Raw genomic sequence first — 24,795 nt, 5'->3', positions numbered from 1 at the left:
TCCACAGACTCTCTGACTTGTGTACCACTCCAAAAGATAAGAAAAAATGTTCTACCAGCTTGTGTTTTTCTCTCTTGTAATTTATGCCCTTTTTTTACGTTTGTCTTTGTACTCTAACGTGACAACAGATTGTAACCCAAATGAGAAACATCCATCGAAAAGCGCCATTTACTTTTGGAATGCAAGTATTTGCCAGTTGATGAGACTAATTTTCAATGTCAGAAGTTGTTTTCTCACGAACATAAATGAATACTAAAATCCATACTTATATAAATCAGTTGGGGCAAGACAGGGTGGAGCTGTAATGCTGTGAGTTGCTGTTATTCCATTGATTGTTTCAGTTATATATTATTCTTACAATTATTTTTGAAATGCTTTTGTTAAATGTTTTTGTTGTTTTAATTGAATTTTAAATATCAGTGTCTCTTTCAGTTGTGGCTCATATTGGGTCTCTGCGGTATTATGCCATGCTTGTGCTGCTACTGAATAGGCTCTCTCATACATAAAGTGCCTTTGTATTGCAGCTCAGGTTTTTGTGGATTATAATAGCAATATTTTTGCACAGTCAGCATGGTATGTGAGTGGGGAGTTCAGTTTCTGTAGCTTTGCAGAGTTTATGTCGTGTTGCGTTAGTGCAGAGCTGTGTTGCCTGGGCTGTGTCACAGTGAGTCACCACAAGAGGGAGGGACTTAGGCAGGAGGACAATGCTGGTGTTTGTGCAACGGCCCCTGAGTGGCGACTAGGTCTCTCAGATCGCTCTCGCTTGAATACCATTGCTGCACACATTGTTGAAGCGAAAGAAAAGTGGACAGCTTGATCCTGCTTGTGGGATGCACTGAGAGGGGTAAGTTCCCCATTACTATATTTCTTATGAAAAAATATGAAAAATGTCAGACTTAAAACAAGCTATGTTGTCTGAGCTCGATGATCTGGTGCAGTTTGAAGAAGTTGGGGCTTTTGGGTTTGAGGTTGGCGTGGGGTAGACGCTCTTGTCTGTGTTTTGGCAGGGGACTAGTGTGAAAGGAGCGGAGCTGAAAGAAAGTTTCACAGAGAGGCTCAGTGAAAGGCATGTGCAGAATGTGATTGGGCACTAGAAATGCAAGTACAGAGCTGTAGTAAGAGAGGGATCAAGAGGAACGGTTCAAAAGAGGAGGATGGTTGTGGTGAAAGATAAGAACTGAGGAGAAATCAACAGAAAGGTGAGAGATGGAGAAAGGTGAATTGATTGTATTTTACTAGGAAGAGAGAAGCGAGGATAGAGGGAAGGTTTACTGAGGTAAAAATAGACTGAAGGGGAATGGAGGTGGGGGAGATTAAGAGGGAGATTAATTAGGGAGCTGAGAGAAGGAAGTAAGGAGAGAGAAAAAATTAAGAAAGGGTAAGGGGACACAGGAGAAGAGGGTAATTTTTGAGGTGGGAACACCTGATGTCAATTTTACATCTTGGGTAATATTATCTATAATAATGTTGTACAGGCCAGCTTCTGACAATCATTGTTGGCAGAAAAAAAGTTGTCAAACCAATGTTACAAGTTTTCGTACACGGCAAAAATAAATATTTCAGTTCTGCCCTCCTATGTAGATCAAATAGTCTTATCCCTTTTAGCAATAAGATTAGAGAGACTTAAGACATGTGGGAGACCCAGGAAATTCTGCCTCAGTATTATGACTGACCTGCCTGGGTAACAGACGTGTTTGTGCTAACCTTCACCTCCTTGTCCAATGCCAACATGACAAGGAGTGGCATGATGGCGCAAACAGATCTGGGACCCTGGTAATGAATGACCAGGATGGGCTTCAATTAATAACCAGGATGGGCTTCAGGATTCTGATTCAGTTTGTGGACATTACATTTCTGCAATACCCTATTGCTATAAAGAGTTGTCACTGCAGTTCAGAGAGTTAACACAGAGATAAAAGGACCTCTGTATGATACTGAGGTATGGGAAAAGGTAACCTGACCCATGTAATTGGTGTGGCCTTGCTCTTTTGGAACAGACAGGAACCACTTGTATTCCTGTGTAGCACAGCAGAGCAGGAAGACTGGCCAGAGGACACCAGTTAAGTTCAGGTGGTGGGTGCCACATTATAGCGGAGAGGAACCCCAATGGTTCCCCACTGTGGAAGAACAGACACCACATTGATACCATAGAGGCGGCAAGCTGCATTTGTGCTGGAGTCAGGTGGGCCGGTAAGGGTACGGTAGTGGTGACACCTTGGGGCTGAGCAGGTGTGCCGATCGGAGGAGGAGGAAGGAAACTGACGTGGGCCTGGAGCCCAGTGACAGCCAGGATGGCCGAGCAGAAAGTTAGGTACACAATTACAATATCTCTTCACCTAGAACCTTGAGGATTCAATCTAACAATAGAGTGAAAGGAGAAAACATTTTGTTTTTCCCTATGTTAACATTGTGCATTTATCAAGTGTTTATGTCTGTGTCTTTCCGTGTATGTATGTATGTATGCATGTATGTATGCATGTATGCATCTGTTCCTCTTTGTCTGGGTGTTTTGCATGGATATGTTTCCCTCTGTCGGCTTGCGTGGGTGTGTGTGCTTGTGTTTTGTGGTTTCCATCTCCGCAGCCTACCTGCTAAGCTGATTAATGGGGGCGTGGCAGGGCTGGTGGGTGTGACCTGTGTGTTTCCTATTGATCTGGCTAAGACCCGCCTACAGAACCAGCAGGGTGCCCGAGTCTACACCGGGATGTGAGTACTGCCTTGGCTCCTCTTTTATTTTATCCACACAAGGGACTTGAGACACTTCCTGTCCTGACTCGCACCAGGGATTTGAGGTCTTTGAGACGGGGAGACGCTCCTTTTGAAAGAGGGAGTTTTCCCTTGTGGGATGAATACAGTTTATTGAATTGGAAGAAAGAGAGAATAGTTCTGTTTGACTCATACACACAGTAATTGTGTACAAGTAATCCGACTAAGCTGTCCATGAGGGCAGATTGGGTCAAATGTGTTTTTGCACATCTGCATTCAAAACAATTATTTGGTGGTGTATTGGTGAGCGCTATATTTACAGAGTGGCTTTCACAATAAATCCGATAGGGAAAAAAGCTTATTCCTAGCTCAATGGTATTACTTCTTGACATTCTTGGCTCTACTGGTTGTCTAGTACAGACAGCTATCTAGCTCTATACATCTGTACAGATAAGACAGTGCTATAGCAACAGGGTTGAGTGGGCATTGTGCCTATATTTACCTTGGTGAAGACAGAATGTTGGCCCAGTGAGTTACTGGTTGGCACAGGAGTGATCCTTTGGCATCCTGACTACACATGGTCTTTTAATTAAGTAACAATCTAGTAGCTGCTCATGAAGTTGATCACATCAATGTAAAATCACAATGTGAACCAATTAAAGGAAAGTGTCCATCAATTATGTTTGTGTTTGTAGTGTGTAGCTGTGTTTAAGTGATACCAAACAACCAACATTCAACTATGTAGGGTTTCTGTTAAGATTGTCAAGACAATGTATTGTAAGGAAATGCAAATTACATACATGGTATTCATTTAATTTGTTTTATTATTATTAAATATTAAAACATACAATCTACTTGCAGTGAAGCCACTCAACATTTACATAACATTCAGGTGTTCATTGTTTATGCATGGTCAATAAGCATCAGTTATCAATGTTCTAAAATAAATCATGAATTTCAAGGATGGAATTCTTCAGAAAGTTCACCCAAACTGATTTTACTTTAATATTTCTCCTTTTTATGTGAAGGCTGGACTGTTTGACGAAGACCGTTAAGATGGAAGGCTACTTTGGGATGTATAGAGGTACTATTTCCCTGGATTCATGTAATGTACAATTCTGTGTTTTGAGTTTAGCTAACACTGCCTAAATTGACATAACTGCAGTAAACCTTGTATTGTACTTTTTTTATTTAACAAGGCAAGTCAGTTAAGAACAAATTCTTATTTACAATGACGGCCTACCAATCAAGCACTTACAGTTAGTAACTAACCTAGAGCTAATCATATGGAAGTGCAGCGCAGGGGAAGGTTTTGTGTATGACGTTAACTGTAGTTTGTGTTGCTATACTCCATTACCCCCCCCCCCCCCCCCCCCAGGTGCAGTAGTGAATCTCACTCTTGTCACACCAGAGAAAGCCATCAAACTGGCAGCAAATGATATCTTCAGACAAAAACTCTCCAAGGATGGGTAACTCACATTTAGTCCTAGAACAGTACCTACACCTTTTTCACAATTCAACTGAAAGATACTTAAACTGAAACACTTTTTGGGGTCGGGGACCCCTTTTGTGATAGCAATTTCATCAGGGACCCCCTCATAATCAGCATATAAGGAGTTTTAATATGACTTCGGCAGTGCGTCGCCAGGAGGAACAGAGTTTTGGGCCCTGGGAAGGAACATTTTATAAAAGGCACACCTCTTGGCATCAGAGAGAAAATGTTGCAGTTCAAGCTGATTTCCTGCGATTCTACAGATTTTGTCATGTGGCAGAGAGATGTTTTGGGGTTGCAGCTTTAAAGGTAATATCCTGCAATTTGTACATATTTTTCCTTGAGGCAGAGGGAAAACGATGCATTTTTAAAGCAAAAGAAATACAATGCATTTATGAACAAAAAATTGGGTGAGGAAAACAGAATTGATAATTGGTGGAGTACTGTGGATACCAATATTCCTCACAGACCCATGTTGCCCAGGATTAAGAACATAAATTGTAGATGAATAATATTACATTCTATTGTATTACACCCTCTAAACTTATTCCACGAATCCCTTGGCCAAACTTTGTTTCATCTGTTGTCAGGCCCAGTGCAGTCAAAAACGTGATTTTCCTGTGTTTTATATACATTTCCACACTATGAGGTTGGAATAATACTGGGAAATCGACGATAATGCCCTTTAAGTGTAAGAGCTGCCTGTAATTTCAGCCTGTTTTGAAGGGATGGAGTTTTGGCCTGCCTGGTGAACTCAATTAGTTAATAGACCAATAAGAAAGAGAATCCCAAACCTCTATGCCAATAACAGCTCATTTTCAGTTTCCCCCTCCCCATTCAGACCACACCCAGACAGTCCTAGCAAAATTATTGTGTGTGAAATTGCTCTTTGACCATTTGAAAGTGGCAATATGTACATTTGTGGGCAACCCAACCAAATTCACACAGAAATGTGAGTTATAGATCTATCATTCTACTTGAAAGCAACTCTAAGAAGCGGTAGATACTGTATATTCTATGTATGCTTTTTCTATGCTCTTGTTTTTGTGTCTTTTACTTTCAGTTTTGTACACAAGCTTCAAGCAGCTGTAACAACAATATTTTTGGTTATGAAAATATATTTCACAGCGGTTTAGATGGTACAATGATTCTCCACACTATACTAGCTTATTTTGTCACAAACTGAAATTAGGCGAATTACTAGAGTTTTAGCAACCAGGAAATGGCGGAGTGATTTCTGCATAGCGCAACTTTAATTGAAAACAATCACAGTAAGGTACTTAATTGTTACCCAGAAACAATTTTATATTGAGTTAAAAACAGCTGCATTGGACCCCACCTTGAGAACCTCTGCCTTAAAGTACTTACAGTTGAAGTCGGAAGTTTACACACACCTTACACCACATTTAAACTCAGTTTTTCACAATTCCTGACATTTAATACTAGTAAAAATGTCCTGTCTTAGGATCACCACTTTATTTTAAGAATGTGATATGTCAGAATAATAGTAGAGAGAATGATTTATTTCAGCTTTTATTTCTTTCATCACTTTCCCAGTGGGTCAGAAGTTTACATACACTATTTAGTATTTGGTAGCATTGCCTTCAAATTGCTTAACTTGGGTCAAACATTTAGGGTAGCCTTCCACATGCTTCCCACAGTAAGTTGGGTGAATTTTGGCCCATTCCTCCTGACAGAGCTGGTGTAACTGAGTCAGGTTTAGGCCTCCTTGCTCGCACACTCTTTTTCAGTTCTGACCACACATTTTCTATAGGATTGAGGTCAGGGCTTTGTGTTAGCCACTCCAATACCTTGACTTGTCCTTAAGCCATTTTGCCACAAATTTGGAAGTATGCTTGGGGTCATTGTCCATTTGGAAGACCCATTTGCAACCAAGCTGATGTCTTGAGATGTTGCTTCAATATATCCACATAATTTTCCTCCCTCATGAGGCCATCTATTTTGTGAAGTGCACCAGTCCCTCCTGCAGAAAAGCACCCCCATAACATGATGCTGCCACCCCCGTGCTTCATGGTTGGGATGGTGTTCTTTGGCTTGCAAGCCTCCCCCTTTTTCCGATGGTCTTTATGGCCATTATGGCGATTTTGTTTCATCAGACCAGAGGACATTTTTCCAAAAAGTATAATCTTTGTTCCCACGTGCAGTTGCAAACTATAGTCTGGCTTTTTTTATGGCGGTTTTGGAGCAGTGGCTTCTTCCTTGCTGAGCGGCCTTTCAGGTTATGTCGATACAGGACTCGTTTTACTGTGGATATAGATACCTTTGTACCCGTTTCCTCCAGCATCTTCACAAGGTCCTTTGCTGTTGTTCTGGGATTGATTTGCACTTTTCGCTCCAAAGTACGTTCATCTTTAGGAGACAGAATGTGTCTCCTTCCTGAGCGGTATGACGGCTGCGTGGTCCCATGGTGTTTATACTTGCGTACTATTGTTTGTACAGATGCACGTGGTACCTTCAGGCATTTGGAAATTGCTCCCAAGGATGAACCAGACTTGTGGAGGTCTACAATATTTTTTCTGATGTATTGACTGATTTCTTTTGATTTTCCCATGATGTCAAGCAAAGAGGCACTGAGTTTGAAGGTAGGCCTTGAAATACATCCACAGGTACACCTCCAATTGACTAAAATGATGTCAATTAGCCTATCAGAAGCTTCTAAAGCCATGACATAATTTTCTGGAATTTTCCCAGCTTTTTAAAGGCACAGTCAATTTAGCGTATGTAAACTTTTGACCCACTGGAATTGTGATACAGTGAATTAGAAGTGAAATAATCTGTCTGTAAACAATTGTTGGAAAAATTAGATGTCCTAACCAACTTCCAAGAGTGGTTGAAAAAACTATTTTTAATGACTCCAACCTAAGTGTATGTAAACTTCCAACTTCAACTGTATTCATGCAAAAAGGTCATCAGGTGGATAATCCTTAGTTAACATAACATTAATGTAATAAAGTCAGACGATCGAAGGTGCTATTCCTGCAGTGCACTGTGTCTATTTATCAGAATGGTGGTGCCATTGCTTTGTGTTATTTATTACCCTGCTAACCCTGTCATTTTGTCCCACAGGAAGTTGCCCCTATGGGGGGAGATACTGGCAGGATGTGGGGCGGGGACGTGTCAGGTGATAGTGACCACACCCATGGAGATGCTCAAGATCCAGTTGCAAGACGCAGGAAGGTTGGGTGAGTTGTGTGAACCATTTGTCCTTAGGCCACAGCTGTCTGTGCTAGGCAGTGATAATGACTCTGCTGCTGAAGTTTTTTTACACTGATGTGGTGTGTGTGTGACAGCTGCCATAACCAGAGTGGTCCAAGCACCCACTGCAGCTCCTGGTCCAGCGCCGTCATTAGTGGCCCCCCCTACAGCCCAGCCAGCCCCACCACCACGGACCACTGCCATCCGTATCACCCTGGAGCTACTGAAAACACGTGGCCTGCCTGGCCTCTACCGGGGAGCAGGAGCCACATTGATGAGGTCATCTCTCTGTTTCTCTCAAATCCACATAGGCAACAGCATACAAAGTCAAACACTGAATTGATGATATTAGACAAACTGTGTGTGTGTGTCAAACACACACATGCACTCACTCACTGACTCATTCACTCCCTGTGTGCCAAGCACACACAAACACACATGCACACAAACATGTTTCTGTTGCTCAGTTCTGAGTAATCCTGAACTGAGGTAACCTGCTAGACTCACTGTCAGGCCTGATTTGTCTCATTGTCTCATTACTGGTGATTAGTTCATGGCAAAGACTTTCAGATTTACTTCTGGTGAAGGCTACCTCATTTACGTACACCACATACCGCATCCCTCTGTTCAACATTTGACCTTTTTTGGAAATAAGTTGTCTCTTACACTAAGCACTGTACATAGAATGTATCTCGGGTCTGACTGGCACACTGGCTTATCAAGCCCAAAATACAGTACCAGTCAAAAGTTTGGACACACTTACTCATTCAAGGTTTTTTTTTAAAATTTTGTACTATTTTCTACATTGTAGAATAAAAGTGAAGACATCAAAACTATGAAATAACACATATGGAATCATGTAGTAACCAAAAAGTTGTTAAACAAATCAAAATATATTTTAGATTCTTCAAAGTAGCCACCATTTGCCTTGAAGACAGCTTTGCACACTCTTGGCATTCTCTCAATGAGCTTCATGATGAATGCTTTTCCAACAGTCTTGAAGGAGTTCCCACATATGCTGAGCACTTGTTGGCTGTTTTTCCTTCACTCTGCAGTCCAACTCATCCCAAACCATCTCAATTGGGTTGAGGTCGGGTGATTGTGGAGGCCAGGTCATCTGATGCAGCACTCCATCACTCTCCTTGGTCAAATAGCTCTTACACAGCCTGGAGGTGTTTTTTGGGTCATTGTCCTGTTGGGAAAAAAATGATAGTCCCACTAAGTGCAAACCAGATGGGATGGTGTATCGCTGCAGAATGCTGTGGTAGCCATGCTGGTTAAGTGTGCCTTGAATTCTAAATAAATCACTGACAGTGCCACCAGCAAAGCACCATTACACCTCCTCCACCATGCTTCACGGTGGGAACCACACATGCGGAGATCATCTGTTCACCTATTCTGCGTCTCAGAAAGACACTGGGTTGGAACCAAAAATCTAAAAGTTGGACTCATCAGACCAAAGGACAGATTTCTACCGGTCTAATGTCCATTGCTTGTGTTTCTTTGCCCAAGCAACTCTCTTCTTCTTATTGGTGTCCTTTAGTAGTGGTTTCTTTGCAGCAATTCAACCATGAAAGCCTAATTCACGCATTCTCCTCTGAACAATTGATGTTGATGTGTCTGTTACTTGAACTCTGTGAAGCATTTATTTGGGCTGCAACCTGAGGTGCAGTTAACTCTAATGAACTTGTCATCTGCAGCGGTCCTCATGAGTCAGTTTCATCATAGCGCTTGATGGTTTTTGCGAATGCACTTGAAGAACCTTTCAAAGCTCTTAAAATGTTCCACATTGACTGACCTTCATGTCTTAATGTAATGATGGACTGTTGTTTCTCTTTGCTTATTTGAGCTGTTCTTGCCATACTATGGACTTGGTCTTTTACCAAATAGGGCTATCTTCTGTATACCCCTCCTACCTTGTCACAACACTGGCTGATTGGCTCAAACGCATTTAAGAAGGAAAAAAATTCCACAAACTAACTTTTAACAAGGCACACCTGTGAATTTAAATGCATTCCAGGTGACTACCTCATGAAGCTGGTTGAGGAATGCCAAGAGTGTGCAAAGCTGTCATCTAGGCAAATGGTGGCTATTTTGAAGATTCTCAAATATAAAATATATTTTGATTTAACACTTTTGGTTACTTCATGATTCCATATGTGTTATTTCATAGTTTTGATGTCTTCACTATTATTCTACAACGTAGAAAATAGTCAAAATAAAGAAAAATCATGGAATTAGTAGGTGTGTCCAAAATGTTGACTGGTACTGCAAATCAATAGGTTCTTGCAGTGTTAATCCTCCTGTGGACTGAGCCATACCTCTGTTATTTTTCATTTTCCAGGGACGTCCCTTTCTCTATGATCTACTTCCCGATGTTCGCCAACCTGAACGCGCTGGGCCGAGGAGGGCCGAGTAGCCATGGAGACCTGCAGGAGCGGGCCCCCTTCCTGCAGTCCTTCACGGCAGGCTGCACAGCCGGATCAGTGGCAGCTGTAGCTGTCACACCACTGGACGGTGAGAGAGACAGAGGCAGGGAAGGGCTGGGGGAGCCCCATAAAGCAGATATAAACCTCTGTATTCTCAGTGTCATTCAGTAACGTACACGTTATTCAGTCGCAGTACATGTTGTAATGCACACAATAAGACCATCTAATCCTTATGTACAGTGGCAAGACTTTTGTGAACCCTTGGAATTACCTGGATTTCTGCAGAAATTATTCAGAAAATTTGATCTGATCTTCATCTTAGTCACAAGACAAACACAGTGTGCTTAAACTAATAACACACAAATTATTGTATTTTTCTTGTCTATATTGAATACATCATTTAAACATTCACAGTGTAGGTTGGAAAAAGTATGTGAACACACACTAAATTTGAGTTTGCTATTCACAAGAAGCATTACCTAATGTGAACCATTCCTCGAATAAAAGAGATCTCAGAAACCTAAGATTAAGAATTGTTGACTTGCATAAAGTTGGAAAGGGTTACAAAAGTATCTCTAAAAGCCTTGATGTTCATCAGTCCACGGTAATACAAATTGAAAGTTCAGCACTGTTGCTACTCTATGTGTGGACAGTTTAAACTAAAGTGGAGTTGTTTGTGAGGAACACACAACACTATGTGTGGAGAAAAAAAGGCACAGCACACCGACATCAAAACCTCATCCCAGCTTTAAAGTATGGTGGAGGGAGCATCATGGTTTGGGGCTGCTTTGCTGCCTCGGGCCTGGACAGTTTGCTATCATCGACGGAAAAATGAATTCCCAAGTTTATCAAGATATTTTGTAGGAGAATGTAAGGCTATCTGTCCTCCAATTGAAGCTCAACAGAAGTTGGGTGATGCAACAGGACAACGACCCAAAACACAGAAGTAAATCAACAACCGAATGTCTTCAACAGAAGAAAATAAGCCTTCTGGAGTGGCTCAGTCAGAGTCCTGACCTCAACCCGATTTAAAATGCTGTGGCATGACCTCGAGAGCGGTTCACACCAGACATCCTAAGTACACTGCTAAAAAAAATAAAGGGAACACTAAAATAACACATCCTAGATCTGAATTAATTAAATATTCTTATTAAATACTTTTTTCTTTACATAGTTGAATGTGCTGACAACAAAACCACACAAAAATTATCAATGGAAATCAAATTTATCAACCCATGGAGGTCTGGATTTGGAGTCACACTCAAAATTAAAGTGGAAAACCACACTACAGGCTGATCCAACTTTGATGTAATGTCCTTAAAACAAGTCAAAATGAGGCTCAGTCGTGTGTGTGGCCTCCACGTGCCTGTATGACCTCCCTACAACGCCTGGGCATACTCCTGAAGAGGTGGCGGATGGTCTCCTGAGGGATCTCCTCCCAAACCTGGACTAAAGCATCCACCAACTCCTGGACAGTCTGTGGTGCAACGTGGCGTTGGTGGATGGAGTGAGACATGATGTCCCAGATGTGCTCAATTGGATTCAGGTCTAGGGAACAGGCAGGCCAGTCCATAGCATCAATGCCTTCCTCTTGCAGGAACTGCTGACACACTCCAGCCACATGAGGTCTTGCATTAGGAGGAACCCAGGGCCAACCGCACCAGCATATGGTCTCACAAGGGGTCTGAGGATCTCATCTCGGTACCTAATGGCAGTCAGGCTACCTCTGGCGAGCACATGGAGGGCTGTGCGGCCCCCCAAAGAAACACCATGACTGACCCACCGCCAAACCGGTCATGCTGGAGGATGTTGCAGGCAGCAGAACGTTCTCCACGGCGTCTCCAGACTGTCACATGTGCTCAGTGTGAACCTGCTTTCATCTGTGAAGAACACAGGGCGCCAGTGGCCAATCTTGGTGTTCTCTGGCAAATGAAAAACGTCCTGCACGGTGTTGGGCTGTAAGCAAAACCCCCACCTGTGGACGTCGGGCCCTCATACCACCCTCATGGAGTCTGTTTCTGACCGTTTGAGCAGACACATGCACATTTTTGGCCTGCTGGAGGTCATTTTGCAGGGCTCTGGCAGTGCTACTCCTTGCACAAAGGTGGAGGTAGCGGTCCTGCTGCTGGGTTGTTGCCCTCTTACGGCCTCCTCCACGTCTCCTGATGTACTGGCCTGTCTCCTGGTAGCGCCTCCATGCTCTGGACACTACGCTGACAGACACAGCAAACCTTCTTGCCACAGCTCGCATTGATGTGCCATCCTGGATGAGCTGCACTACCTGAGCCACTTGTGTGGGTTGTAGACTCCGTCTCATGCTACCACTAGAGTGAAAGCACCGCCAGCATTCAAAAGTGACCAAAACAACAGCCAGGAAGCATAGGAACTGAGAACTGATCTGTGGTCCCCACCTGCAGAACCACTCCTTTATTGGGCGTGTCTTGCTAATTGCCTATAATTTCCACCTGTTGTCTATTCCATTTGCACAACAGCATGTGAAATTTGTTGTCAATCAGTGTTGCTTCCTAAGTGGACAGTTTAATTTCACAGAAGTGTGATTGACTTGGAGTTACATTGTGTTGTTTAAGTGTTCCCTTTTTTTTGAGCAGTGTATATTGCTGAACTGAAACAGTTTTGTAAAGATGAATGGTCCAAAATTCCTCCTGACCGTTGTGCAGGTCTGATCCGCAACTACAGAAAATGTTTGGTTGAGTTTATTGCTGCCAAAGGCGGGTCAACCAGTTATTACACTGTGAATGTTTACACGGTGTTCAATAAAAACATGAAAACGTATAATTGTTTGTGTATTAGTAGTTTAAGCAGACTGTGTTTGTCTATTGTTGTGACTTAGATGAAGATCAGATCAAATTTGATGACCAATTTATGCAGAAATCCAGGTAATTCCAAAGGGTTCACATACTTTTTCTTGCCACTGCAGATATCGAACAGGGACAGTTTGTAAGGTCTGAGTCCTGTGTTGGGTTGGGGTTGCAGAGGCTATTGCATTTACTTAGGGGATTACAATTAAAAGATACCCCAAGTGCAGTGGAATGAACTACGGTATTATCAATAACTCAAGAATCCCAGAGCACAATGATACCCACATTGTCTGTACTTTATAAAGGGTAGTTGAGTTGACATTGATGTCTGTGTGTGTGTGTGTGTGTGTGTGTGTTTGTTGGCAGTCATAAAGACTCGTATACAGACCTTGCAGAAGGGGGAGGGGGAGGACACATACCGTGGCATTGTTGACTGCACACGGTAAGGCATGCACCGGAAAACCCACACGTTTGCTGCTCCAATGTGTATGTGTAAACCTTTCACTGACAGCAGGTTTCTCACCTTTCCATAGGCGGATCTGGAGTAAAGAGGGCCCAGCAACATTCCTCAAAGGGGCGACATGTCGCGCTCTGGTCATTGCCCCTCTCTTTGGCATCGCACAGGGGGTCTACTTTCTGGGCGTAGGAGAGCAGTTGCTAGGGCTACTGGAATAGCAGCAGAATGTGACCCTTTACAGTATAGAACATACTGCTTCATTCACCAGTGAAAGTGAATGGCGGGAGAGAGGAGTGTAGCCCTAACTGTATGAGCACTGAGTACATGGAGAGAGCGAGAGAAAGACCGAAAGAGAGAGGTCACAATCAGTTAACCAAATGATGAGGAAGAGAGTGAAGGATGATGGGGAGGCTCTATCTGCTAACATGGGAAACAACATTGCACACTAATTATGTTTGTCTAGATTTCTAAAATGTGTAAGCAGGGTTCTATAGGTTAAATAGGCTTCTGAGTGTATATGTATGTGACTAATCTGGAGGTGTGTCTCAGCCAGGTTGGTGTCTTAGGGTTGTACTTTCAACTTGAGAGCTAACTCTCCATGGTTCTTATGCAGAAGGGTCCTTGAGTTTGCCATCACTAAGGAAGTTGCCAAGCTATTGTGTTATTTGAGTGACAAAACCCTCTTGAAATTTGATTTCAAACTATCAAATCTTTTTATGAATGTTTTATAATGTTGACTACATTGCCATGTTTGATGAGAAGTCTAAACTAGAACTTGGCCCGCATTTCAAAGTAAATGGTTGACCTTTCACAGAGAGATATCCTTTTTGTTTTGTTTTATGAAAAAGGACTTAACCTCCACATTAGCTCAGTGAGTTGCTTTCCCATCCGTGAGTCCAGAGTTGTAATCTTGGACTCGTCCTGTGTCAAGCACTGCCAGTTAACTGTATAGGGTCAGTTGTTAATGCTTTAATCCTATCTCTGTACTGTAACCTGCTGAACAGCCAGGCTCCTCTCCTACAGTTTAGACTGCTGGGCCTGCACTCTGAGGCCTTACCTTCCTGTTCACCACAACTCTGAGGCTCGGAAGCAAACCTTGTCTAGCTGTATTACTGTTAGCTTAACTTTTTTAATGCTTCTATGAATGACACGTCAGTTCACACAATAAAAATTATAAAAAATAAAGCCTTATTTTGCTGATGGAGTCTCTTGTCCAAAACATTTAACTTGTGCGTAAATCTTAACATTTGGAATTCAGCATAATTGATGAAAGTGTTCAAATGTCTGTATTGATGTACAATTTAGTGAAGCCTATGACAAGATCCATTTTAAAGCAGGTTCTTGTGAACTCTCTATGGTGTAAATCCACAAGGTGGCAATAAAAGCATTTTGTTTTGTACATTTTTAAAGCAGAACGCTACATTTTATGATGGGTCTGGAATAACCATTTTAGTATTAATTGGAGAGAACTACAAATGAAAATACTGAATATTCACATTTCTGTATGTATCTATTATTAATCACATTGGTAAGTAACAATAAAAGACATCCATTCTCTAATCCACTATATTCCCATTCAACACTAAATATACACACACACACACACACAACCATCAAACAGAATACAACAGCAGCCACCCTTTTAGGAGTTTGGACACCTTACGGAAAACAAAAAATACCTTGATTGTTCCGCAAGGGAAGGTAAAGGGACAATCTACACGAAACAAAAATATAAACGTAACATGTTCAAGTTTTGGTCCCATGTTTCATGAGCTGAAATAAAAAAATCCCACAAATGTTCCATTCACACAAAGTTTTTATTTCTCTCAGATTGTGCACAAATTTGTTTATATCCCTGTTAGTGAGCATTTTTTGTTTGCCAAGCTAATCCTTCCACCGGTGCACCTTGTGCTGGGGACAGTAAATGCCACAGATGTTTCAAGTTTTTCGGGAACGTGCAATTCGCATGCTGACTGGAGGAATATCCACCAGAGCTGTTGCCAGAGAATTTGTTCATTTTTCTACCATAAGCTGCATCCAACGTAGGTTTAGAGAATTTGGCAGTACGTCCAACCGGCCTCACTACTGCAGATCACCTGTAACCACGTCAGCCCAGGACCTCCACATCCGTATGTGTCTGTATTAAAGCCATTTTGTGGGGAAAAACTCATTATGATTGGCTGGGCCTGGCTGCCAATTGGTTGGGCCTATGCCCTCCAAGGCCTACCCATGGCTGCACCCATGTCCAGTCATGTGAAATCTATAAATTAGTGCCTAATGAATTTATTTCAATTGACTGATTTCCTTATATAAACTGTAACTAAGTCAAATTTTGGGAATTGTTGCATTCATATATGTTTTGCAGTGTAGGTTACAATCAGATAACCCACAGTGCTGGGAAGGGAGCAGTGGTGAACTGAAGAGGTAGGATAAAACACTACCCTTAACACCAGCCAACACACATTCTCCCTCACATCGTGTCCCATAAACAAGTTTCTTACTTTGGAAGATCCTAGAGATAAGTGCTTGAAGTTGGGAAGATGGAGATGACCATGGTGTTCTTTTCCATGTTTAACCATTCCCTCAGAAAACAAACATTCTGGGTGTCACAGACACTGGGTGTTCTTAGGCTCTGCTCAACTTTCCACATATCCAGTCCAAATAAGAGGCTTGTCCACAGTAGCACATCCAATGATACCTTAACCTTTGTCTCCATCAGCATCATCTGTTAATCCTAAAAATGTACGGTTCAGGTTGGCACAGAAAAGAGCCCCTCTAACCTCAGGCATCATCTGTCAGAGAGGAAACAGAGAGGACCCAGTGAATACCTCATCTCTCCCGGTACTGCTCACGATACAGAGTAGTCATCAACAGAGCTCACAAAGGCATATTCAGGTAGTTAAGATCAGCTGGATCACTTAATTTCAAATCGACCCCATCCAGTTGGAGTTGTACCCAAGACATACTCGGGTTAGTGCTTGGGGTATTTGTACTGAGATTTCTAACCCCTAATCTGCATGATAGGTAAATAAAGTACCTGCTGAGGCAAGAGGTCAGGCCTGCTCTCCAGGGTGTTGGCTACCTTGATCTTCCCATTATCGTTGTACATCTGAATGCCTCCAGAGTTAATACAAGCCGCAATCAATCATGAAAAAGTGAACAGAAGCCAAAGAAATAGAGGTCACTCTCAACAAAGTATCCCTAACAATATAACTCCAATGCTTCCCATAGTTCTGTCAAGTTGGCTGGATGTCTTTTGGGTGGTGGACCATTCTTGAGGAGTTAAAAACCCAGCATTGTTGCAGTTCTTCATGAACTTAAACCGGTTCGCCTGGCACCTACCACCATACCCCGTTCAAAGGCACTTAAATCTTTGGCCTTGCCCATTCACCCTCTGAATAGCACAAATACACAATCCAATAACATAATAATGGCGCTGGAGGGGAGGGATGCCATTTTACCGGCTCCTAACCAGCTGTGCTATTTCATTTCAGTTTTTTCCCATTGTTTGTAACTAATTTTGTACATAATGTTGCTGCTACCGTCTCTTACGACCGAAAAGGGCTTCTGGACATCAGAACAGCAATTACTCACCTCAAACTAAACAAATCATTTTTCTTTAATGAGTCCGACGTGAAGGATATACTGCTTTGTCAAGACAAGGCACAAATCCCCGTCATTAGCATGAAGAAAAGATAGAGAAAAACATGCAGGAGAGCGGGGTGTCTTGTAAGAATTTGCGACGAGTAGGTAAACCCCCACTACCCTCAGTATTATTGTCGAACTTGCAATCTATCACGGCACAAGGCGAGACCCAGATGCAGACACAGGAGGCAGATGGTTGGAGTCTTACAATGTTAATTAATCCAAAGGGGTAGGCAAGAGAATGGTCGTAGACAGGCAAAAGGGTCAAAACCAGATCGGAGTACAATAGGTCCCGAAGGGTAGGCAGAATCAAGGTCAGGGCAGGCAGGATGATCTGGCAGGCAGGAAAGTAGTCCAGAGTCGATACCATCTACTGTATCTTGCCTATGCTGCTCTGTACCGTCACTCATTCATATATCTTTATGTACATATTCTTTATCCCCTTACACTGTGTATAAGACAGTAGTTTTGGAATTGTTAGTTAGATTACTTGTTGGTTATTACTGCATTGTCGGAACTAGAAGCACAAGCATTTCGCTACACTCGCATTAACATCTGCTAACCATGTGTATGTGACAAATAAAATTTGATTTGATTTGAGTCAGACAGGGGTCAGAACCGGGAGGAATAGAAAAAAGAGAATAGAAAAGGAGTATGGGAAAAACACACTGGTTGACTTGACTAAACATACAAGACGAACTGGCACAGAGAGACCGGAAACACAGGGACAAATACACTGGGGAAAATAAGTGACACCTGGAGGGGGTGGAGACAATCACAGGAACAGGTGAAACAGATCATTGGAAAACCAACTGGAAGATCTACGATCAAGAATATTGTACCAACGGGACATTAAAAACTGTAATATCTTATGTTTCACAGAAACTTGGCTGAACGACGACACAGATAATATAGAGCTGGCTGGCTTCTCCGTGTTTCAGCAAGACAGAGCAGCTACGTCTGGTAAGACGAGGAGCGGGGGTGTGTGTCTATTTGTCAATAACTGCTGGTGCGCGATGTCTAATATTAAAGACGTCTCGAGGTATTGCTCGCCTGAGGTAGAATATGGCATGATAAGATGTAGACCACACTATCTACCATGAGAGTTCTCATCTACAGTGGGGCAAAAAAGTATTTAGTCAGCCACCAATTGTGCAAGTTCTCCCACTTAAAAAGATGAGAGGCCTGTAATTTTCATCATAGGTACACTTCAACTATGACAGACAAAATGAGAAAACAAATCCAGAAAATCACATTGTAGGATTTTTTATTTATTTATTTGCAAATTATGGTGGAATAATAAGTCAACACTCAACAAGGAAATGCTCACCCAGAAGCTGTGCTCCTAGTGGCCGGGGACTTTAAAGCAGGCAAACTTAAATCTGTTTCCCTAATTTTTACCAGCATGTCACATGGGGCAAACAAAAAACCTCTAGACCACCTTTACTCCACACACAGAGATACATACAAAACTCTCCTTCACCCTCCATTTGGCAAATCTGACCATAATTCTATCCTCCTGATTCCGGCTTACTAGCAAAAATTAAAGCAGGAAGTACCAGTGACTTGCTCAGTACGGAAGTGCTACGCTACAGGACTGTTTTGCTAGTACAGACTGGAATATCTTCCGGGATTCATCCAATGGCATTGAGGAGTATACTACATCAGTCACCGGCTTCATCAATAAGTGCATTGACGAAGTTGTCCCCACAGTGACCGTACGTACATATCCCAACCAGAAGCCATGGATTACAGGCAACATCCGCATCGAGCTAAAGGCTAGAGCTGCCGCTTTCAAGGAGCAGGACACTAATCTGGACGCTTATAAGAAATCCTGCTATGCCCTCAGACGAACCATCAAATAAGGCAAATAGTCAATACAGGACTAAGATTGAATCGTACTACACCGGCTCTGATGCTCGTCGGCTGTGGCAGGGCTTGAAAACTATTAAGGACTACAAATGGAAACCCAGCCACAAGCTGCCCAGTGACACGAGCTTACCAGACGAGCTAAATGCTTTTGATGCTCGCCTCGTGGCAAGCAACACTGAATCATGCATGAGAGCACCAGCTGTTCCAGACAACTGTGTGATCACGCTCTCTGTAGCCGAAGTGAGCAAGACCTTTAAACAGGTCAACATTCATAAAGCCAGGGGGCCAGACGGATTACCAGGACGTGTACTCAAAGCATGCCTGGACCAACTGGCAAGTGTCTTCACTGACATTTTCAACCCCTCCCCGGCCAAGATGTATTAATTTACTTATTTTACCAGGTAAGTTTACAGCAACAGCCTGGGGAATAGTTACAGAGGAGAGGAGGGGGAGGAATGAGCCAATTATAAGCTTGGGATATAAGGTGACCATGATGGTATGGGGGCCAGATTGGGAATTTAGCCAGGACATCAGGGTTAACACCCCTACTCGAACAATAAGTCCCATGTGATTTTTAGTGGCCACAGAGTCAGAACACCCATTTAACATCCCATCCGAAAGACAACACCCAATCACTGCCCTGGGGCATTGGGAATTTTTTTTAAACAGAGGAAAGGGTGCCTCCTACTGGCTCTCACACACCACTTCCAGCAGCATCTGGTCTCCCATCCAGGGACCAACCAGGACCAACCCTGCTTAACTTCAGAAGCAAGCCAGCAGTGGGAAGCAGGGTGGTATGCAGGGTGGTATGCTGGAGTCTGTAATACCTACATGTTTCAAACAGACCACCAGAGTGCCTGTGCCCAAGAAAGCAAAGGTAACCTTCCTAAATTATTACCACCCGTAGCACTCACGTCGGTAACCATAAAGTGCTTTGAAAGGATGGTCATGGCTCACATCAACACCATCATGCCAGGAAACCTAGAACCACTCCCATTCACATCCCGCCCCAAAAGTTCTACGCAAACTCAATCGCACCCCACACTGCCCTTTCCCACCTAGACAAAAGGAATAATTGCTCCCACGGTTGATTTCTTCAAACCAAGCTGCTTACCTATTGCAGATTCAGTCTTCCCAGCCTGGTGCAGGTCTATAATTTTGTTTCTGGTGTCCTTTGACAGCTCTTTGGTCTTGGCCATAGTGGAGTTTGGAGTGTGACTGTTTGAGGTTGTGGACAGTCTTTTATACTGATAAGTTCAAACAGGTGCCATTAATACAGGTAACGTGGAGGACAAAGGAGTCTCTTAAAGAAGAAGTTACAGGTCTGTGAGAGCCAGAACTCTTGCTTGTTTGTAGGTGACCAAATACTTATTTTCCACCATAATTTGCAAATAAATTCATTAAAAATCCTAAAATGTGATTTTCTGGATTTTTTTCCCTCATTTTGTCTGTCATAGTTGAAGTGTACCTATGATGAAAATTACAGTCCTCTCTCATCTTTTTAAGTGGGAGAACTTGCACAATTGGTGGCTGACTAAATATTTTTTTGCCCAACTGTACATAACGGTAATCATTTTTTTGAATGGTAAAACTATTTATAAACCGGGTAAATCAAGATGTATTGTGAATAGGCCAAGGCTACAGGTGAAAGCATAGTCAATATGAGTGTGAGCGTGCAGTTATTAAGCTTGTTTTGGCTGATTTCATTAGGCTACAGATTTTTTTTAAACTATCTTTCCCTTCCATTTGGGACTTATTTTATTATACTATTCAACAACATTTGGGACTTATTTTATTATACTATTCAACAACAATAAAAAAAAATCAGGTCTCTAAGACCCATGATGTCATTCACACACAGTCAGTTCGAGGCTCAAGCAAATATGATATTGACTGGAGGTGTGAGGCGGGGAAGACAAAGTGAATGAATAACATTTCTGGTAACAATCAGCTTTAAAATCAGAAATATTTTTGCACCATGGTTTGTTATATTATCACAAACAAAGTACTAGGGTAGTGAATTGATGTTAGCTTCAGCTGTAAGCTAGCAAAGAAAGTTAACTTTCAGCTTTGTAGGCTTCTGGCAGTGGTGGGAAAAGTACTCAATTGTCATACTTGAGTAAACGTATAGATACCTTAATAGAAAGTTGCTCAAGTAAAAGTGACAGTCAGCCAGTAAAACACTACTTAGAAAGTCTAAAAGTATTTGGTATCAAAAAGTATCAAAAGTAAATGTAATTGCTGAAATATACTTAAGTATCAAAAGTAAAAGTATAAATAATTTAAAATCCTTATATTAAGCAAAGCAGATGGCACCATTTTCTTGTTTTTAAAATTTACGGATAGCCATGGGCACACTCGAACAATCAGACATTATTTACGAAAGATGCATTTGTGTTTAGTGAGTCCACCAGCCCAGAGACAGTTGGGATGTCCTGCTAAGCATTCAAAATGTAATGAGTATTTTTGGTTGTCAGGGAAAATGTATGGAGTAAAAAGTACAAGATTTTCTTTAGGAATGTACTGAAATAAAACTAGTAAAATAAAGTACAGATACCTAAAAAAAAACTACTAGTACTTTAAGGTATTTTTACTTAAGTACTTTACACCACTGGCTACCGGTATCTTTCTGCAGAGTAAAGTGTTCTAGCCTGTAATATACATTGTTTTGTGAACAGTAATTAACAGTTCAAACAATTCTACATGCCTTGTTGCATTATTGAAGTGTGTTAACTTCAGTGCAGCATAAACGGTGAAAATGCAGCCCAGACTCCCAATGAATGCAGTGGTTCATTAGGACAATCTCGAGTAAATGGAGCAGGCAAGGTGCGCTCGCGCTATAAGGGGACATCGGCTGCAGTGATAGCCAGACTTGATCCTCTCTCAATCCGTTGATGCTGTGAGACATTTGACAGAAGTACCTAAAGTAACAAATTCTAGTAACGAACCGTTTTTCATGTTATCAATGGGTTCATCTGACTCTGGTAAAGTAGAAGGTAGCAATTGCCAAAATGTCGCACTATCCCTTTGAATTGGGATCAGTCTTCAGAGACGATCACATCACAAAGAAGAGTATTTCCCATGGTGAGTGCGACCAGGGATCATTGGGACGTTCTTACCGTCACCCTTAAAGCTCAAACACACCCATGTATGATTGTCAGATGTTTGCCTGCCCGACAGTATTTAGCACCTTTGAACAGTGCGGGTGATGTGCCGGGAAAAAAAACTCCTTCGCGTGAACGTGCACACACTCAATTCTTCATTGCTGCAACTTGCTTGCTAGATGAGATTTCTGCTCTTCATTCTGTTGTCAGTTTAGCCTACATTTCACTGATCTTAGCGGAACGTTTTTAAAAAATTGGTGTCCTTCAAGGCAGCTGTCAATTATCACGTTTGGCTGCGTTTCATTTTATTATTTGCGGTTTGATCACGGGAGAGGCACTATTTTCAAGTTTATTAGTCTATAAATACATCTCTTAGTCAAAAAGTAATCTCTCCCATGTCTTATTCGACTAGTAGTTGTTATGAAATGTTTATAGCTTGCCTACATTTTACTCCCTCCTCGATGTTTAATTGAACACACATACATTAATTTCGGTTGCCTATCTTGAAGTGAAGTTTGTTTTATAGAAAGTATTTGACTGATGTGTGCCACAGAAAGTATTTGACTCTAGTGACACAATTAAGGAAATCTGAAGGTCGGGGTTTCGGCAAGCCCATTTTCTTGCCTGCCGAAATCCCTTTGCGATTCTAAGTAGAAACCATAGGTTCGTAGCCATAGGTTCGAGCATGATAATGAACGGTTTCCCACTGTGATAAGTAGAGATGGCAGGGAGATTCTCGATGTATTTCATGCTTTACCTTGACCTTTTAACATTTCAACGGGGTAAGTGCGCCCCAAGGAGCCCGATAGCACGGATCTATTTCCCATTCAGCTTTTTAGAATTCACTCCAACTGCTGGACGAATGGGGAAATAAACTCACATGTTCTTCTGCTGGTCGATCTGAATTTTATTTTTTCTCATAATACGCCATGATCTTGAGGTCCAGACAGCCCTCTTCAATGTTAAACTCCACTTCTGTCTGTAGGAGCAGACATACATCTGTGAATACTCTGTATGTACAGCCTAATAAAAAAGCATGAGCTGGCGCACACCCAAACAAGTTGGTAGAGGTGCGGACTAATGGCAGATAACTAAGCAATAAAATTAAATAAATAGCCCACATACAAGCTCCCAGTAATTGATCACCTATCTAAAAACACTGACCCCTAGTGATCTGAACATTGACTGACATCAGGCTGTTTTTATGAACAAGTCTGCTAAATTAACATATTTCTTCCACAGTTTATCAGCGTGCAGACAAGATGTTCCCTTTGTTGATGATGCTTATTGTGAGGTTGAACCAAAATATTACCATGTAACAAAGATTACATAAAAACAATGAAATATGCATATGCAATGAAATAATGTATGTTGATGCTAATACTATGTACAATATTTAATTGTTGCAATATGATAACAATAGCCTAATATATTCAACATGCTGTAAACTGCCTTTTTAACAGTTTAATGTGTCTTTATCACCAATCTAATAACTAAGAAACACACCTCATTATTGTCGCTGTTTGTCCTCATAACCTGGTTCAGGCAGTCATGGCATTACCCTGAAGAAGGTGCAAATTATTGAGAGCTTGTAGTTAGAGTGTGCAACTCTTTATTTATTTGTAATGCTCTGTACAGTACCTTTACCAAACTTGCCAGCAAGACGGGGAGGCAGTTTGTATCAATTTTTTCTGCTTTCCCATTGGCTTCCTGTTCAATGAAGGCCATCATATACTTGATCTGTCAAGGAGAAACTGGATGAATAAAGAATGTTTAGCCTATGTCATAACTCATACCATGATATACAAGAACCTATTAAAATTATCCTCTTTATCACTGAGATGTTACATTTTTTTCATTATCACTCTAATAACTATGACACACCCCTCACTACTGTCATTGGTTGCACTTATTGTACTGTTAACTAGCTAGGCGGTTTGACATTGTTGGCGAGAGCTGACAAATATATAACTAACGCAGAGTAGGCGGGCTTATTGAAATGGCTGGAATGGAATGTATCAAACGTGGAAACTACATGTTTGACTCCATTCCATGTATTTCATTCCAGTCATAACAACGAGTATGTCCTCCTACCAGCTTCTTCTGTGTTAGTTAGACACTAGTCAGCTCTCACCAACAATGTCAAACCAGCTTGTTAACTTTAGATGTCATGGCACTTAGCATTTTTTAGCCTGTCCTCCTATCTCCTCCCACCAGCCTCCTCTGCACTAACGTTATAGCTCACAGAGCAGACATATTAGTACAGTTCGCTAAGAGCAAAGAGGACCCTTTCCACTTTATAAGACTAGTGTGTTAACTAGCTAGTTAACTACATTTTACAACAGCTAGCTAGCTAACAACATTACCCGTTTGAGCGTGTGGTTACTCATTTGTTGTTTTTGCTTAACGTTACTAATCAATATAGCTAGCTAACAACTAGCTAATAATACTCAGTTAGCTGGTTTGACAAGTTATTTCAGTTGCTCATGCACGACAAACTTGGGGCTGATGACAAGCAACAAAACTAGCATGGTAGTTCAGCTGCCTGGATGACAGTAAACAGCGCATTCACGAGGGTCCGTTGTTGAAGTGCCGCGCATATTTGTCTTACTTTCCGTAACATGTTGACTCAGAGATAGAGGACCGGCAGCGCCATTGACAGGGTTGCCAGGTTATAGCGAAACATTCTAACCCAATGATCACCCAAAACCCGCTCACAAGGCCTGAAAACTAGGATGACATTTATTTTTCGCAGAAAGAGGAGTTGCCAAGTTTATCCAATAAGTGTCTCCATAATGACAATCTAAATACAATTGCTGAATTGGCTTCACCTTGGTCTCTGCATTACTCCCTTTGTTATTGGTTCATCACACCAAATGATTTATTCTGAACTATATAAGTGACCGATAGTAAATGGTTAAGACATATGTTTCTTTCAGAAAACATTGTGAAATGGTGTTATTGCAAGTCATATTGCTCTAAAATAATCATATTTTCAACTGGAGTATAAAAATCATCCATCCCTCTGGAGCAAGATGGAAAGGAAAGAGGAGAT

At 41.8% G+C, this 24,795-nt stretch overlaps 1 protein-coding gene and 1 long non-coding RNA gene across 4 annotated transcripts; one reads left to right on the top strand and one right to left on the bottom strand.

Annotated features, from left to right (window-relative positions):
* The first annotated feature begins 418 nt into the window (after positions 1-418).
* On the top strand, positions 419-14,319 carry slc25a18 (solute carrier family 25 member 18). 3 transcript variants are annotated; one of them, XM_029634678.2, is made up of 11 exons: positions 419-844; positions 1,008-1,199; positions 1,998-2,311; positions 2,584-2,706; positions 3,735-3,790; positions 4,085-4,175; positions 7,286-7,401; positions 7,510-7,693; positions 9,759-9,931; positions 13,029-13,104; positions 13,196-14,319. In XM_029634678.2, exons 3-11 carry the CDS (start codon positions 2,292-2,294, stop codon positions 13,335-13,337), a joined length of 981 nt encoding a protein of 326 aa, XP_029490538.1. In that variant the 5' UTR covers positions 419-844; positions 1,008-1,199; positions 1,998-2,291; the 3' UTR covers positions 13,338-14,319. The 3 variants fall into 3 exon arrangements, with proteins under 3 accessions (XP_029490538.1, XP_029490539.1, XP_029490537.1); XM_029634679.2 differs by lacking the exon at positions 1,008-1,199 and having other exon boundaries at positions 2,025-2,311; XM_029634677.2 differs by lacking the exon at positions 1,008-1,199.
* Positions 14,320-14,457: 138 nt separating this feature from the next.
* On the bottom strand, positions 14,458-24,417 carry LOC115108973 (uncharacterized). Its single transcript, XR_003860447.2, has 5 exons — positions 24,352-24,417; positions 23,382-23,480; positions 23,247-23,302; positions 22,621-22,719; positions 14,458-15,911 (listed from the first exon to the last, which is right to left on the bottom strand). It is a non-coding gene; the product is annotated as an uncharacterized LOC115108973 (long non-coding RNA).
* Between the last annotated feature and the right edge of the window lie 378 nt (positions 24,418-24,795).

The sequence above is a fragment of the Oncorhynchus nerka genome, linkage group LG25, assembly GCF_034236695.1.
Source record: "Oncorhynchus nerka isolate Pitt River linkage group LG25, Oner_Uvic_2.0, whole genome shotgun sequence".
Taxonomy (NCBI): domain Eukaryota; kingdom Metazoa; phylum Chordata; class Actinopteri; order Salmoniformes; family Salmonidae; genus Oncorhynchus; species Oncorhynchus nerka.
Note: the sequence above shows the minus strand (reverse complement) of the source record. Positions and strands in the feature narration are given on the sequence as shown.